The sequence below is a fragment of the Lissotriton vulgaris genome, unplaced genomic scaffold (genome assembly GCF_964263255.1).
Source record: "Lissotriton vulgaris unplaced genomic scaffold, aLisVul1.2 SCAFFOLD_1182, whole genome shotgun sequence".
Classification (NCBI taxonomy): Eukaryota; Metazoa; Chordata; class Amphibia; order Caudata; family Salamandridae; genus Lissotriton; species Lissotriton vulgaris.
Genome location: NW_028246755.1, coordinates 707,819 through 726,168, shown reverse-complemented (window position 1 = coordinate 726,168; position 18,350 = coordinate 707,819). Strand labels below are relative to the sequence as shown.

Here is an 18,350-nt window from a genome sequence, read left to right as displayed (position 1 = left end):
ACCTCCCTGCACAAAAACAATCCTCAGAGGCATTTTTCTCTTCCTAAGGGTGTTGCAGAATGAGGCACACTTGGAAAGTGGAAACAACTAGGAGAAATAAAGACATTCTTCCTTGTTGCGCCTTTGGTGGGGAGGCGTACAATTCTGATGCATTCGCTGGTCTACCAGTGTTGGTAAATCTGGGAATGTTTCACACTGCATGGGTGGATGCATGGTAAGACCTACTCTCCACTGATAGCACAACTCCTTGATGCAGAGTAACGCAAGGCAGCGATTTGCGCTGCCTTGTATTACTCTAGATTTATAAAGCCATGCAGAGCCACACAATGTGGCTTCGCAAGGCTTGGTAAATCTCATTTAGGTTTTGCGTCGAACCCGAGTCTTCATGCATGGCGCAAGGGTGATGCAAAACCGTGATAAATATGGGTGGTAGAATTTTCCAGGAACAGCCCTAGCTAATATTATTATGAATGTCCCTAAGGACAAAGTGCTAGTGCTTAGTACTTAATTACATCCATGTGTTATCATATAAAACAATTCATCCTCATGGAGAAATCATCGACACATCCCATATTCCAATCCATAATTATTGTAAAGTGCTATGTACTGAACTCTATACAAGATATAAAAGTACTGAACTCTTTACAAGATATAAAAGTACTAAACTCTATACAAGATATAAAAGTACTGAGCTCTATACAAGATATAAAAGTACTGAACTCTATACAAGATATAAAAGTACTGAACTCCATACAAGATATGAAAGTACTGAACTCTATACAAGATATAAAAGTACTGAACTCCATACAAGATGTAAAAATAGTGCTTGGAATAGAACGTCAATTCTCAATCACGGACTTAACATAGTTTGTGTTTTTCCATGTGCAGTACCATTGTGACAATATATAAAGTCCCTATGCTGAAAGTTAAAAACTGTTCATAACCGACCACATTCAATACATTGATACCTAAGATGGCAAAAGCACCTCAATAAATACTATTTGTCATTAAAAAAATACTTCACAATTAATAATGGGCCATGAATAACCCAGTACTACAAATGTGACTTCAAATTCTTACTTGCAGCCTGCCATTGAGAAGGAAGGATCTCATTGGTGACCTATCACATTGCTTTTACTGATGAAGTGTAGTAGAATATGGAATAAGTTCTCTCATTATCTTCCATACCTTAACTTCCCGAGCAGCTCTCCCATTAGCTGCATTTTATACCCAGGCCACTGTAATCCTGTTATTTTGCATACATATTTTAGGAACTCTTTAACTTTCATTATCTACTTCTAGTTTATTTGCTACTTCAGTGACCATTAAGACATAAAGAGCATGCATATGATAGTTCAGGACTCAATATGAATGGAAACTGCTTTATATTCAATCAATCAATCAATCACTTGTAACGCGCACTACATACCCGCGAGTGTCCTGTTTCTGTACGCAATCATTATTCGTGAATCATCTTCTGCCTGTGTGCATCTACACTACTTTGTCATGCATTCTTGAGTGCATTTTTTGATGCAAACATGTAACAAACTATGTACACTTTCTGTGTGTCATGAATACAGGTCGTGGCTGGAAAGCCACTGTAATCCTGTTATTTAGCATACATATTTTAGGAACTCTTTAACTTTCATTATCTACTTATAGTTTCCTTGCTACCTCAGTGACCATTAAGACACATAGAGCATGCATATGATAGTTCAGGACTCAATATGAATGGCAACTGCTTTATATTAGAGCATCCTGTTTCTGTACACAACCATTATTCATGAATCATCTTCTGCCTATGTGCAACTACACTACTTTTTCATGCATTCTTGAGTGCATTTTCTGATGCAAACATGTAACAAACTATGTAAATTTTCTGTGTGTCATAAATACAGGTGGTGGCTGGAAAACGCTATGAAGTCGAATATCTATACAGAGAAACTGATTGCCCTAAGAGTAAATTCAAAGAAGTACATTCGGATTGCAAACCACTGGAAGTAAGTAGTATCTACATCGCTCATGTAAGGACATGGTATGTTGTACTGTTTATAACTTCAGTGCCAAGAAGAATGTCCTACTTTGGTGTTGCCCATTCACTACAAAAGCAGTTAATGATACCATACATGCTTATATGGCTGAGATACCCGCCACCCCCTCTCAACACAATCCCCAAGGATGGGAAACCGGAAACAGTTCTGAACTTTTGGAAGACGGGAGGGAGTGACCCTCCCGGCCGTATTTATTAAAATATGAAACAAAATTAAAACATTAAAATAACAGTTTCATATTATGTACAATTTCATTACCACATTGCGATGTTTGGCTAACCTTAACATATTCTCTAATACAAAGGTTCTCCTAGCCGAACTAACATCCTACAAAACATTTAACTTGAAATTTTGAAATTGTACATCCTAACGTTTAAGGGCCAACGGCAAGGTCGTAACCGGTGTCAAGATCCCTAAACCAGAAATATCCCCCTCACTTGTGAGGGGCGACCGCACAGAGGTGTACCTCAAGTGCAACTACCAATTTCCCTTGACTTGACGGGGGCCCCAATAAACTCGACACCACTTAAAGGTCGTCCGAGGACTCGTGTGAGGTATCTAGAAGGTAGCGTAGACCCCCCCCAAACCCCACACAACTTACCACATCTGCCGTCGCAGATGTCCTGGCCCCGGGAAATTCTCCAGGAGGGGGCTGTAGCCCCTCCTACCCAGGAAGGGGCCTTGACCGCCTTTCCTTTCCTTTCGGCGGCCCATCCTTAGAAGGGACCGCCTCCCCGTTGAGGGGCCAATAGCCACCTCCCTCGAGCGCTCCCATCCGTAATGGGTGACGCCCACTCATAGGGATCTTCCAATTAGTGCTCACCGATCATGACCTTACCGCCCGACCAAAATAAATACGACAATTCTAAACTAAATGACTAAATTACTTAAAAGACAGTAACAACAATCACTTTATTAAAAGCATGCTTACTGATCAAACACTAGAGCAGGATTACTTTATTTACAAAACATACCACAAGTTGACCATTCTTTATTGCATATTCAAAGTTATCACGATAATAATCCCAACCTGCAAACAAAATTAGAGTTACCACATCAAACTTTATTCAAAACCACTTGCTGTCCTCAGGGGCTGGTGGGTGGGTCAAAATTGGCTCTTCGTTCCGTCTCGAGCTCAAGTGCAGCGAGGAGGTGCAGCTTCAGAGCACAGGAACAAGAGGATGCTTCCTTGGCTTGTTGCTCCTTTTATCCGTCTTCAGGGCGGGCGTAAACCCGCCCCTGCCTGCCCCAAGGGCGTGGCCGGCCGCGTCAGTGTCTAGGCCAGCCCACTCCAGGGCGGGAAAAAGGCGCGCCACGGCTACGCCGCTTCGGGCATACCAGCCGAGACTCGCCTCCCGCCCAAGATGGCTTCCCGGGGGGATCGTGGTACTCCGCCATACGTTCGGGGGGACGAATGGTCGCCCCTTTCCATATGGCTGAGATACCCGCCACCCCCTCTCAACACAATCCCCAAGGATGGGAAACCGGAAACAGTTCTGAACTTTTGGAAGACGGGAGGGAGTGACCCTCCCGGCCGTATTTATTAAAATATGAAACAAAATTAAAACATTAAAATAACAGTTTCATATTATGTACAATTTCATTACCACATTGCGATGTTTGGCTAACCTTAACATATTCTCTAATACAAAGGTTCTCCTAGCCGAACTAACATCCTACAAAACATTTAACTTGAAATTTTGAAATTGTACATCCTAACGTTTAAGGGCCAACGGCAAGGTCGTAACCGATGTCAAGATCCCTAAACCAGAAATATCCCCCTCACTTGTGAGGGGCGACCGCACAGAGGTGTACCTCAAGTGCAACTACCAATTTCCCTTGACTTGACGGGGGCCCCAATAAACTCGACGCCACTTAAAGGTCGTCCGAGGACTCGTGTGAGGTATCTAGAAGGTAGCGTAGACCCCCCCCCAAACCCCACACAACTTACCACATCTGCCGTCGCAGATGTCCTGGCCCCGGGAAATTCTCCAGGAGGGGGCTGTAGCCCCTCCTACCCAGGAAGGGGCCTTGACCGCCTTTCCTTTCCTTTCGGCGGCCCATCCTTAGAAGGGACCGCCTCCCCGTTGAGGGGCCAATGGCCACCTCCCTCGAGCGCTCCCATCCGTAATGGGTGACGCCCACTCATAGGGATCTTCCAATTAGTGCTCACCGATCATGACCTTACCGCCACAGGCCGGATAGTTGACCGGCTATCCGGACCCCCCACAACACTCCTACCTAAAGGTCATGTCTTAAAGTCTTTAGCCAAGCTATCAAGTCTCCTATGAGTAACTCGTTCCCCACCCGGGACAAATGAACACCATCCCCCAAATACATACTGTCATCATTAATACAACCATGCGAAATAGAATGCAGTGTATTGGAACGGAACAATCTACTCACTTTGTTATTAATTTTTCTTACTGAATGATACAGAGCAGAAACCGAAATAGCCCCCCGCCATACTTTTCGTGGGATCATATGGGACCATGCAATTGTGCACCTTGGAACTCTCCTCGCTAACCAACTTACAGTGGAAAGCATCGCCTCAAGAAGAAGTCGTCTACCAGTGGTGACCAAGTCATTGCCCCCAAGATGTACTATGACTATAGACGGCGGTGACCTCGTCCGCCCTAGCAAACCCTCGAAAAATGATTGAAACTGGTCAACTGGTCAAACTGGTCAACAGCCACGTGAATCATGTCACCTGCTTTGAATACGTCCGCGGCACGCCTCACGTATGAGTGGCCCACGACCCACACCTCCTTTTTCACAGCCGGTGATGTCTGACCGCTGGCCCGGTGTTGGGTCGACTGCATAGTCCGCCCCGCCTCGTAGGCTTGCGCAACTGAAACCAAACAAAAACAAGAAGCGTGAGTACATCATTACAGCTTCACAACATGTGCAACCGCACATACCTTTTATAACAGTTGGAGGACCAACGCCCCACACGTTTAACTTGTTCGACATTCAGACCCCTGGCTGTAGCCTCTGTAGCAGCCCCTATCCGAAAGGAATGGGTCCCAAACTCGCCCGGGTTCAAGCCCGCAGCGGCAATCGACATCGCAAGCACCCGCTGAAACTGAAACCTCGTCAGTGGGGTGGCGTCAGCGTGTCTCAACAAGGTCCCCCCCCATGATGCCACCCTTTGTGCTAAATATTCCTCTACACAACTCACCGGGCACATGGAGGACCCGGGAATCCCTTGTATGATTATGCAGTCGCCCATCGCACCCTGATCGGTCTTGGACCTGACAAACGAGACAGTCATTGTCTCCCCTCTGACCTGAACGTGCTCTCGGCACAATCCCCCCATCACATCCTGCTTGTTCCTTGCCACTAGTTCGCTTACCCGCATAGCCCCATGGAATGCCAGCGTAAAAGCGGCTCGGAATAACACTGTTTCATACTGGGATGAACACGTTGCAGGGAGTATGGATAATAACAGGGCCAACCTATCCAAACCTATCGGGCGCCTTTCATCTACTCTGCGACCCTCAAGGCGTTGCCACCCACGTAGCGCTTTTTGCACAACGAAAGACGCTGTCGGGTCCTGGATCCCATGAGCCCTAGCCACAAAGGAAATGGCGGCGCGCTGCCTCTGGGCCGTAGCCACTGATTTGCCTGCCTGATGTAAAGACAGCAGGAATTTCACTACTAACTCCTCCTGGCCCCAAAGCTCCCCTCTAGCAGCCCCCAAAAAGGCCCAATAGGAACGGAACGCCCCTTCATATGCCTTCCTCGTCCTGGGTGCTAAACTCTCTCCCACGAGGTTTCGAAGTTCGGGGCACCGAGAGACCAGAGAGCTTCGGGAAAGGGTGCCGCCACCGGGTCCGCTGTGGGCAGAAAACCCCAGAAGGCCTGCATACGAAAACGAGAAAGCGCATCAGCCGCCTGGTTCATCACCCCCGGCACATGTCTTGCCTTAAGTATCACATTCAATTGCATACACAGTAATACAATTTCCCTTGAGCAATCTCAGAATCCATTTGCATCGTGCTGCCTGGCTATTGATACACTCAACCACGGTCATGTTATCAGACCACAATACCACAGAGTGATCTCTGAACCCCTCGGGCCAAGTTCTCAGGGCCACCAGAATGGGGAAAAGTTCCAGAAAAGCAATGTTACTTGTCAGTCCACCATCATGCCACCATGACGGCCATTTTTGTGCCGACCACTGAGTGCCGAATATGGCACCAAAACCAATGCTCCCTGCCGAATCTGTCCACAGCCCCAGCTCCTCAGAGGACACCGCCGGTTTGTTCCAGACAATTCGACCATTGAAATCCGCCAGAAATGCCAACCAAATGCGCATGTCCTGGCGAACCTCTGCCGAGAGCCTCGTGCGATGATGACCCTCCTTCAGGCCGACCATGGCTTGAGCGATCGAGCGGGAAAAGGGGCGGGCCATCGGTATTACTCTTAGGGCAAAATTCAACTGTCCCACCAATTGTTGTAATTGATGTAGCTTAACCTTAGACTTACTTATACACGTTTGCAGGCATGCCCTGAATCTTAACACTTTGTCTCTTGGTAAACGAAAACAACCTTCTTCAGAGTCGAGCTCGATCCCCAGAAACTCGAGGCAAGTCGAGGGACCCACAGTCTTACCTGGTGCCAATGGCACGCCAAACTGATTCATCAAGACACAAAATTCAGTCAAAGCCTGTCCACATTCCGGATCCCCGGCTGCCCCCAGAAACAAAAAGTCATCGAGATAATGCATAACATGTTGAAACCCCGTCTTCTTTGTGAAGACCCATTGCAGGAAACAACTGAACTTTTCAAAATAGGCACAAGATATACAGCACCCCATTGGCATACACCTATCCATGTAATAGTGACCCTGAAACATGAAACCAAGAAGACGCTGGTCGTCTGGATGTACCGGGAGCAACCGGAACGCTGACTCAATATCAGATTTTGCCATCAGCGCACCGGGCCCCAGGCGATTCAATATGGCTACGGCCTCATCGAAGGATGCGTACCGCACCGAACACACTTCCGGGTCTATCGCATCATTTACGGAAAGACCACGTGGGGCTGATAAATTATGTATCAGCCGAAACTCACCCGGGTCCTTCTTGGGGACCACCCCTAAAGGGGAACAAACAAAGTTAGCCACTGGTGGCACATTAAATGGACCGGCGACTCGCCCTCGAGTAACCTCTTTCCCGATCTTTTCCTGTACCACGGTCGTATGTTGCAAGACCGATATTTGGTTTTTACATTTCGCTATACCCTGAAACTCCCCCACTGGGATGCGGAAACCATATGAAAACCCGTTCCGCAACACCCCAGCGGAAGCGTGATCCGGGTATTCGCTGAGCCAGGGAATCATTGCCATGGTATCAATCGGAGTAGGTAAAGGCGCCCCTCGGACTATATTAGACCTGTTTGGCGCCTCCTCTACTCCCGTTATCACCCGTTTTGGCTCTGCACATGGACTCAGGATGGGATGATTGCCCACACCCACCACATTCGTGCCTAAATTTGCATGACCCCTGGGGCCTCGTACATTTACCCCTGTTAAAGTTCCAACAAATCCCCCTTTTACCTGCGTTGCCGATCGGCCTCGAGTGGTAGTCGTTACTCGTACCTTATCGAAAGGGCGTCCCAGCATATTGGCGGGAGGATTCACCCACGCTACTCCCTACCAATGGCAACTTCAACATACCAGTATCTTCCATTTTGGACCAAGACACAGAATCATAACAATCCCAAGTTAAGTTTTTATCATGTTCTTTCGCTTTTCTGAAAATATTATCGTAACAGAACCATTGATTGCCCTCGTGTGATACAGAATACCCCATGATCCGTGACTGATAAATCGGCAATTCGGACAGCAACTCGGGCCTACGTTCACCCATGATGGATGTAAAAATCCCCCACGCTCTGCCCCAAGTGCCAATGTTTTCATTTACCTTAAAGGCGGCCATCTTTGCGCGCCAAACACTCGGATGCATGAGCTCCTTCTGGCTCTTAACATGCTCCATCTCATAATGATCGGTAAGCAACGAGAAGATGTTTATATACTCATCTGCCCATATCTTCTCTTTAATAGCCAGAGGGACATGTTGACCCAACTTTTCCCTTCGTGAGGGTGCAGACTCATCCCTCGCAATCGGCAATGGCCGCTTACCTGAACCGGAAGCTGCATCTGCGACTGGACCTGTCCCAGGTGGTTTCTCTACTGCCGCAGCCGGCGATGGTGCCTTCGCCGCTTCCCTTGTTTCACGCAGTTGCTTCATCAACACCCGCGCGTCGTCAGCCGTGGTGCCCTCGCTACCTTTACCCAACCACGCTGCTAATTGTGCTGCCAGCTCGGGCGGCATATCCTCCCCGGACACGGGGTGACCACCACGGGAATCGGATTCCCCTCTTCCGGCATCGGAGTCGGCTCTTCGAGTGGGGTACAGGGAACCGGGATGTCTCCCCCAGCTGCTCCCCTTCTGGGCCTCTTGCCTTTACCTCCCGGAGCTGCTCCTGCCAAAGGACGTTTCGGTCCCCCTTCCTCGTCTTTATCCGCCATTCGCCTCTTTAGGTCGGTCACCTCTTTCATAAGAACACGCAGCATCTGGTCGGTAGTCATTCGCTTTCCTGCTTTCTTGGGCATTCTCCAACAGAGTATCTGTAAAACAAACAAGAAAGATTACAACGCTCAAAATTGGCTCTTCGTTCCGTCTCGAGCTCACGTGCAGCGAGGAGGTGCAGCTTCAGAGCACAGGAACAAGAGGATGCTTCCTTGGCTTGTTGCTCCTTTTATCCGTCTTCAGGGCGGGCGTAAACCCGCCCCTGCCTGCCCCAAGGGCGTGGCCGGCTGCGTCAGTGTCTAGGCCAGCCCACTCCAGGGCGGGAAAAAGGCGCGCCCCGGCTACGCCGCTTCGGGCATACCAGCCAAAAATCGCCTCCCGCCCAAGATGGCTTCCCGGGGGGATCGTGGTACTCCGCCATACGTTCGGGGGGACCGAATGGTCGCCCCTTTCCAATTGTACTGCAACTTTTACATTGTTTGGCAATTTGAAGAGGAATTGTATTACCATATTACAAATGAGGATATACATATTTGTAAAGTGATATTTCATATAGACACAGAATGTAGTAATACCACATCCAGGCATGTCAAACCCATGCCAATAACCACCAACAGATTCTGCACCTTTGTATGTGAAAAAACTCAAAGGCTGGCCTGTATTCACTATTAAATCATGCAGCGCAGCAAGTGACGTTGCTATTCTGCGTTGCCCATTGGCTTAAAAATAGCCCTCATGGTGCGGGGCCCTGAGCTCCAGGGGGTCCTCCTCTTGCACTGTGCACGGACAGAGGGCCCCTGGGTTGAGAGCGCATGTCTGGGTCAGGCGCATGGGGCCTCCAAATACTTTGCAGGGGGCTACTCCTCAAATTTTGTTGCGCCACAGACATTGCGTGATTGGGAGAGAGCCGAACTGTGCCATATGTACTAAGATGTTTCACTGTTCTGCTTTCCCCCTGCACTTGTGCACTTTTAGCTGCCATGCCCCAATGCACACACCCTTCTCCATAGTGTAATGGTATCTGGGATCTGGTAAGCATAGTTTTTGATATAAGGAAGGACTCCCTTACAGTACGAAAAGATAAGCTTTAAAGCATTTCCCACTGTGTACATGTGCTGTAGAATGCTGCACACATGCAAAGAGGAAAAATGGGGCGAATGACACACTTCTCCTGGTTATCCCTCCATTAAGAAGGTGCAGGATTCTGGCAAAACCACCCTGGCTACAAATATGTCTAGAATAGATAAAGATTTACCTGAAAACCCATGGGTGGTTGCATTGGAAATTAAATGATCCACTCATGCAACACCGCCTTGACGCGAATTAACTCAGGGTTGTGCATTGCAGACAGGCTCGGACTGGCCATAGCGGGCACCGGGCAATCCCCCAGTGCGCCGCAAGGGTTGGGGACGGTTTTGAGCCCCTGGGGGCCAATTTTGTTCTAGGGCTGTTTTTCCAGCATACCGGCCCTAGCAAAGCGCTCGGCGGCACCTCCAACCCCACCACGGGGGGGATGGGGGGAGGGGCGGCCGAGCACTTTGCCAGGGCTGGTTTTTGGTTTCCAGTCCGGCCCTGATTGTAATGTTTTTGGTTACAATGCAAACTGATTTGTGTTGGATTGTAAATGCCACCACTACACTTTGCCACCGGCTTGCTTTCAGAAAGTAACGCTAACCTGACTCAAAGAGTTTGTAAATCTGGACCACAGTTTCTATCCATTATTACTTACTTAAAGCTACTGCAGTTACCAGGTTACCACAAGTATTGGGTAACACAGATACACAGTTTTGTTTTCAGAAAGGGACAGAAGTACATAGCCATTTTGTGGTCACAAACCCTACAATATGTAAAATTACAGGATTTGCAACAACAAATGGCATTTTTGTATTTATTTGACTCATACTGAATTGGAATTAGGAAGGGGTGTGAAAGGGATGTTCCACCTATGTTAGTATGGTGTGTGTCAATAGAAAAAACAGTATTTGAAAAGCTCGAACTAATCACCTGTAAGGATCTCAAGGCGCTGGGGGCCGTTGGGGAGATTAAGTGAGCTATTTCCCAGAGTCACATGATCCTGAGCTGATCTGCCTCCGGCGCTGGGGATCGAACTGGGAGCACCTCGCTTCGGAGTCAGCTGCCCTGGCCACTGCACCACACCCCTCCTTACGTCCTTTGAACAGTTACCTGCTTCAACAGAGGTGGTAACTGATTTGCAAAAGGCAGGCTGTCCCTTGGACACTTTCCCCTTTTGGAATCATGTGCAATGGCTGCAGAGTGTGCAGTCAGTTGCCAGGGCACCACTGTGTGCACATCCCAATGTTTTCTCCAATGGGCAACTTTTATGTTTTTTAAAGTAGCATGGGTTCCTTTAAAGTACATGGACTGTTTTTGCCACCATCCCTGTTCTTAAAGCCAAACACAGTAGTCACACTGCTACCAGAAATTCCGTGATGCAGCCTATTGGTACACCGTCACATCGAAAAATTAAATATTGTTAAACTGTATCTTAGTACATAAGGCCCTAAATGAGGGTCTAAGTTGTACAGATGATGGGCAGGACCCACATAGGTGACAAGCAAAAGTCGCACTCTGTTAATTTTCTTGACGTACAATTTACACCACCAATTTGTAACATTTGTTGTTACAGTAGTTTAATTACTATTAACACATGATGTTTGCAACATGCACATCTGCCTCTGTTCTGCATGTTCCTAATGATGGACATGAATGCATCACCCATCCATTGTCATGATAGGGTCAGCCTTCCACATGTGCCACTGAGCACTGCTCTCTTGTTGAAAGTTAACTAATGGCATTTCCTATTTGGTGCTGTCAAAGAAAGTTCATACCATTTTTGCTGTAACACTTTGACCCGATAGGTTAACATTAAGACGTTCAGTGAAGTTTAGGTTCTGGTCTAACAGAGTACCTGTTATCACCCTGGGCAAAGCACATTCTGAGCACAATGAGCCGATGAAGAACTGAACTTTGGAGATGAGACTAAGATCTGCATTGATTGCTACTTCAAAGTGTGTAGAGAAAATCAGGAGGGGTTAATATTTGATGCAACCGGGTAAATGGTGATTCATTTTGAGGATGGTAGCAAAGAGGGAAGACCCACCTAACCAGTTAATCTTGTGCATTGCCTATTTGTAGAGACCTGTGTTGAGAAGTGTTCAAATAAATCACAATGTATTATTATTTAATACAGTTTATTATTTCAATTTAAAATAATCAATATACACTAGGTCTTTCCTGATGAAGTCATAGACAACAAGGGCCCTATTACGATGTCGGTCGGTGAGCCTCCGACCGCTCATCGGAGGCTCACAGACCGACATTGTAGGTTTAAAGTCCAACCGCCTAATTACAATGTAGGTGATTGGAGTTTAAACCGGCAATTCAGACCACTGGCTTAAGATGGGCTCAAGGAGCCTGTTGGCCAGTCGGAGGCCGCATATAATCCCTAATGGATGGCGTTTCCACTGTGGGGATTATGATGTCAATTTCCAACAGGCTTTTCATGTCGGGCTTAACGACATGAAAAAAGCCTGTCAGAAAGCGATTTTTGGTACCCCTAGCAGGGTTCCCATGCCTGAGCGGCCTCCGGTTTAGGTCCTGGGGGACACCAATGGCGCCCCTGTTAATCCCTGCACAGTGCCTGCAACACAGTGCAGGGATTAACCAAAACTCCCATTTCTCTATGGGATCTTGTGCTGTGGTCGGTTTCTGACCGAAGCACAAACTCCGATAGAGAAATGGGAGCTTGCGACCACACCATGTGTGGATACCACATGATTGCGGTGTCAGGACCACCAACCGTAGATCAGTCGGTCCAGAGACCATGGCAGTGTTGGTTTGAGGGAACTCCGACCAACATCAGAATGAGACCCCAAATGTTTTACTCAAGCATATAGTGTCCCAGAGCTTTCTTAAGGCAGTTCTATTGTACCCAGAAATAAAAGCAAAAGAAGGAAATATTTGTTCACAGTCAGGTCTGTGATCACCACTTTCCTCCACTGGTCACGTACATTTGTTCAGTCTAGTGAATCGTAGTCTCTGATGCTTTTCCCATCCTTGATAAAACGTTGTGGTGCTAAATATTAGAGGAAAACGTGTCCGCTCTAGCTACATCTAGAAGAGCCTCATTTATATTGAGATTTTAAGATTGATATTAAAAGTTTACTCCTTGATAATCGTTGTGAATTATTTGAACGCTGCTCAATGCACATCAAAGATAGAGTGCTATGAGCCCCTACAAATGACCAAGGCCCACAGAATGGTTTCAGCTATCTGATAACAGCATGCGTATACGATTGGAGATGTTCCACAGAGTATAGGTAATCATTTACTGGACTTATGATTATATGAAAAAGAATGGACTGGCTCATTCTGATTACGGAGTACATCATTTGGTGGGAGGAAGTATCTTGTCTTGTTTATAATTTGTGTTAGTGTTGACCATAGAGGCCATAGAGAAGTCACAAAAAAAAGTTGATCACCTATATGATTTCAGGTAGCAGAAACACAACCACTGGACAGATGTTTGGTCAAAGAGTGGTAATTTGTGTTGCAAAATTAAATAAAATGTTTGTCAAAAAACCTGTGAGAAACAATGGCATTGTAGGTTGACAGGTTAATGATGGGTAAGGAACAATTCTAGAGGAATTGGGGGCCTCAGATTTTCTGACCAGAAGTGCAGTCATTGTGTATCTGTGTGGTACTGGATAAAGAATTCAACCTTTCTTCAGTGTTTGATCTTGGGTTTAGAAGGTTGATATCATCTGTGAATTATTTTTTTATTTGATTTTTGGCCAACTGGGCTGTATTGTGGTGGTAGAGGGGTTATCAAATGCATGTGTAGCATGGTGTTCTATTGTGGTTTTATCTAGGACCCTAATTAAATATTTCATAATAGCCAATGCAAACCAAATGCGGCAAGGCTACTTCGTTAGACTCCTAGAAAGCACAACAAGTTCTTACAACATACCAAACCTCCAGCAACCTGGGACTTCTCTGTGCTTTTGTTTTGATTTGTCCTAGAACTCCTGTGAGCACTGAAGGAATGGCCCGTTCTTAGTGACATCTAGTAAGGTTGGACATCTTATGTCCAACCTTACGTCAAACACGGCACCTTCCAGGTATAAATATACCAGCGTTTGCCTTAAGCAACACACGGTGGTGTGGAGCAGAGCAGCTATCTACTTATCCGAAGCCCCGCTGATGCGAGTGCCGAAGGAAGCCGTCCCTCCCATTGGACGCACTGAGAAAGACTCTGTCTTTTTCTCCTGCCGAGAAAATCCAGCACCAGTGTTTCCAGTCACCCTTGCGGGTTGCTGCGACATCGAGTCCTGAGAGCGAGATACAAGACCTCCTCCATTCTAACACCAAGGTACGGAGCTGATTAGATCCCTAGAGAATTCTTGAGTCAGAATAGGGACAATTTGAGGAAACCTGACAGATATCAAGATATTGATACACGCTCCTCTCAATCTTTTCAGAATCGGAAAGAAGAGAACGGTCAGAACATAAAGAAAAGCGCGTCAAGTCAAAAGACAAGGAACCTGCTGATCAAAGTAAAAAACAACAATTTCCAAGGAAGAAGGTAGCGAGTATTAAAATAAAACATGCCGAGAATCCTGAGGACACAACTGAAAAACGGAGAGTGGGCCCAGACAATGCTAGACAGTGCAGCAGAAGTGAGCATAGCTCGCAAGATCCTGATGAATCTTCTGGAGACAGTGGACACGAATTAATACATTCAATTGGAAACTGCAGACACGCGAGTTAGCGTGCCCCATAAACTATATGAAAGAACATTACGTATAGAGGGAGGTAAAACTAGGAAAATTAAAGGTCTCTTTTGGGAGAACCTATCTAAAGGCTACGATATCCTTCTAGCAGATAAGGACTGGCCACCAGAGTTTGTCAGGGAGTGCCCACATGGCAAAGAAATAATTATGCCTGCCTTCTCAAATCATATCCCAATTCATAAAAAATACACATTTGCAAGAAAATGGGCAGTGGCCCAAGCCCCTGCATTATATAAAAATCATGTAGGATGGTATGAGGATTCTCCTCACCATAAAATCCAGTTAAAAAAATCAACCTACTGCACAGAGGCAGTATCCGGTTAAGCAAGAAGCTAAAAAACAAGTAAAAGAAATTTTAGATCAACTTGAATATCAGAGGGTGATTGAAACATGCACCTCACAAATGAACAATCCTTTGTTTCCTGTCTCCAAACAAGACGATTCATATCGTCTAGTTTTGGACTACAGACATCTAAACTCCTGCTGTAAAACTTTTGCAGTACAAAATTCACACAGTGCAGCACTAATGAATAACATCGTGTGCAAAAAATATAAAACGACATTAGATATTTCAAATGGTTTCTTCTGTCAAAACATAGCACCTGAAAGCAGATATTTGACCACTTTCTCTAGCATGGGGACCCAAAAACAATTTTGTCGTCTCCCACAGGGATTCAAGAACAGCCCAGGATTATTTTCAGCCAGGGTAACAGAATTACTACAAATATATGATGATGAGGCATTATCCTATGTCGATGACATCTATCTTACACACGATGACCTGGAGACTCACTTGAAAAGAGTGAACAACCTCAGGGAGGGTATGGATACCAATCAGCACCACGCCCTTGTGCTCCTCGATCTCTCAGCCGCCTTTGATACAGTGGATCACACCATCTTGCTATCCCGTGTCAAGGCGGCGGGGATCGGGGGGACCGCCCTGGTTTGGCTATCCTCCTTCCTGAGCGACCGCACCCAGGCCGTCCGCCTGGGTGACTTCACAGCGGACGTCCGGAAAGTTCAGTGCGGGGTTCCCCAAGGCTCTTCCCTTTCCCCCCTCCTGTTTAATTTGTATGTTGCCCCTCTTATTTTTTCTCTCCAACAGATGGAGGTCGCCATATTTAATTATGCGGATGACCTCCAGCTTGTTTTCAATCTATCCTCTTCCCCCTCTTCTGTTCTAAACTTTCAATCTGTTATGCTCCATATCAGGGACTGGATGAACCACAATCACCTCAAACTTAACCCCGACAAGACCGAGCTGGTGTTGACGGGTGGTTCATCCAGCCCCTGGTCCTCTCTCTTCTGGCCTCCCTCTCTTGGCCCCTCTCCTGCACCCTCCTCCTCTGTCAAAACCCTAGGCATAAAACTTAATTCTCAACTCACCCTTCACTCCCATGTTAGCTCTGTGGTATCTTATTCTTTCCTTTCACTGCGCACTATACGCAGGGTGTCTCGTTTCTTCACTTTCTCTGCTCTCAAGCTTATCATCCTGGCCATGGTGGTGTCCCGCCTGGATTACGGCAACGCCCTATATGCCGGCATCCCTGCATATAGCTTGCGGCGCCTACAGCAGATACAGAACCAGGAGGCCCGCCTGGCATTCAAACTTCCAAAATTTCACCACTCTACCCCTCTTCTGAAATCTTTACACTGGCTCCCCGTGCGAGCCAGGGTCCAATTCAAGCTCGCCTCCATCACTTTCCTGGCCCGACTTGACCTGGCACCGGCGTTCATTTCTTCTGAGATCGTTCCATACGTTCCCACCAGGGAACTACGCTCGTCTTCCCAGTCCCTCCTTACCATCCCACGCTACCGGAGAAAGAAGTGGGGAGGCTCAAAATTTGCCACCCTTGCCCCGACCCTCTGGAACTCCCTTCCCCTTGAACTTCGTTCCATCACTCTGTACTCACAATTCCGTAAACACCTCAAAACCTATTTGTTCACGAAGTCTTTTGAATAATACTCCTTCAGCTCCCCCTGCCTTTTGCCCCGGATCCTGTTAGCTCTAGCGCCAAGAAACCGCTGGTATACGTGCGCTCTACAAGTAATTTTAAACTCAAACTCAAACTCAAACTCAAACACCATAATACTTGGGTTCGCAGCTGAAGGGTACAAATTTAACTTTAAAAAATCACGAATTGCCCATCTAACTGTCCTATTTTTAAGATATGAATTATCGAGTGAAGGCAAAAGCCTAGCAGACAATTTCTTAGAGAAATGTGCTGTACTCCAGGCTCCAAAAACGCTGAAGAACTTACAATCAATACTGGGTTTCCTGAATTTCGGAAAACATACATTCTAAATTATGCAGAAAGGGTTAATCCTCTCTACGAACTAATAAAACCTGATTTTAAACCAATTAATTGGACTCAAAAACACACAGAGATATTAAGATAATTACAGACAGATTTGTTAACTAAAAAAAACTGCAAACACGCGCAAATGAACGCAACCTTGTAATCCGAGTCATCCCAGGAAGATGCGGATTCACATACCAGACCTCTAATGAGGGAGAAATGGTACCAATAGCTTACAAATCACATTTGTACACACAAGCTGAAATGAAATTCAGTTCAACTGAAATAATTCTTACTGCGGTTCAAACTGCTGTAGCAAAAGAAAGAGCCCTCGCACAAGGTAAACAAATAATTATCGTTACACCAATACCTGCCTTAGAAGCAGTAACAAGAGCAAGCATCCCAAATGCTAAAGCTTTACATCCGAGATGGATACAATGGGTTAACTCTCTTGCTGCACCGGACGTTGTATACGAATTTGATCCCAGTTTAAAAACACAAGAATTTCTACAATATGAATATGAATGTCTTCTGCCGGTCGAGATTCTGCCTCTACAACATTACGGTTGCATAATATATACAGACGGCTCAGCACAACCCGCGGTTGGGGGTAAACTACAGGCCTTTAAGATGGCACTTGAAAATAGCGAATGAGAATTCCCCACACTAATAGTGTGCGATTCCTATTACTGTGTCCAGTCTTACAATGAATAGTAACAGAACTGGGTTCAAAATAACTACAAAGATGCAAAAGGTGACACAATCAAGCATAAAATGCTTTGGGAACAGGTAGTTCTTTTGCAAAAGGAACTACAAAAGACTCACGTGATTCATACACTGAGTCATCAACGTGATGGCGTTCACGTTGCAGGGAATTCATTGGCTGACGAGGCCGCGAAAGCAGCTGTACAACCGGCTTTCGTAGCTGCCATTACTCGGTCAAAAACAAAAATAGACACCGAGATAATGCAAGCTGTCAGTGCTTCAGTAAAAAACAGCGGTAAGACCCTCCCGAAAGGCTTTCTAGTAAAGTACTCATACAAAACTGATGCGAACAACGTTACATTTGCTCAAATCCCTGGAGTGGGGGATAGAGCAATTCCAAACACGGAGCACAGATTAGGACTAATTTTAGCGGCACACGAAGGTCTCGCCTCTGCACACGCTGGTGTTTCTGCCACAGTATCATTATTAAAACAGAGATATTGGTGGCCACAAATGAGAAAACAGACTAGAAACTATGTTCTAGAATGTAAAATATGTCAGAAAATGAAAGTATCAACAGTGAAACGACCAGCGTAGACGCCCCTTCTTATCTCAGACAATTCATTAGCATGTGTTTATCTGGACCACTGTGGTCCCTTACAAAGGGACGGCAACTGTAAATATATCATAGTCACAGTGGATTCCTGTATGAGATTCATTTGGATGTGGCCCCAGCAATCGGCTGACGCCAGAACTGTTATAAAAGATTTGCGAGTCTTTATCGGCACATACGCAATTGGCATGCTACATTCTGACCAGGGTCCTGCGTTTAGCTCTCGGGCTTAGAAGGATGCCATGGGCAGCATGGGCATTGCATTTCGGTATTATAGTCCATTCCATCCCGAGGGAAATGCGGTAGTGGAGAGAAAAAACCGGGACATA

The 18,350-nt window shown here is 46.3% G+C and overlaps 1 protein-coding gene across 1 annotated transcript in view; it reads left to right on the top strand.

The window, feature by feature from the left end:
* Window positions 1-1,892: 1,892 nt before the first annotated feature.
* LOC147665755 (kininogen-2-like) overlaps window positions 1,893-18,350 on the top strand; it is a gene marked incomplete at its 5' end in the record, with an annotated part of 93,465 nt that continues 77,007 nt past the window's right edge. The window contains one exon of the mRNA XM_086949545.1: window positions 1,893-2,000. Within this exon, the coding sequence (XP_086805671.1) occupies window positions 1,893-2,000 (108 nt within the window). The remainder of the gene's footprint in view (window positions 2,001-18,350) is intronic.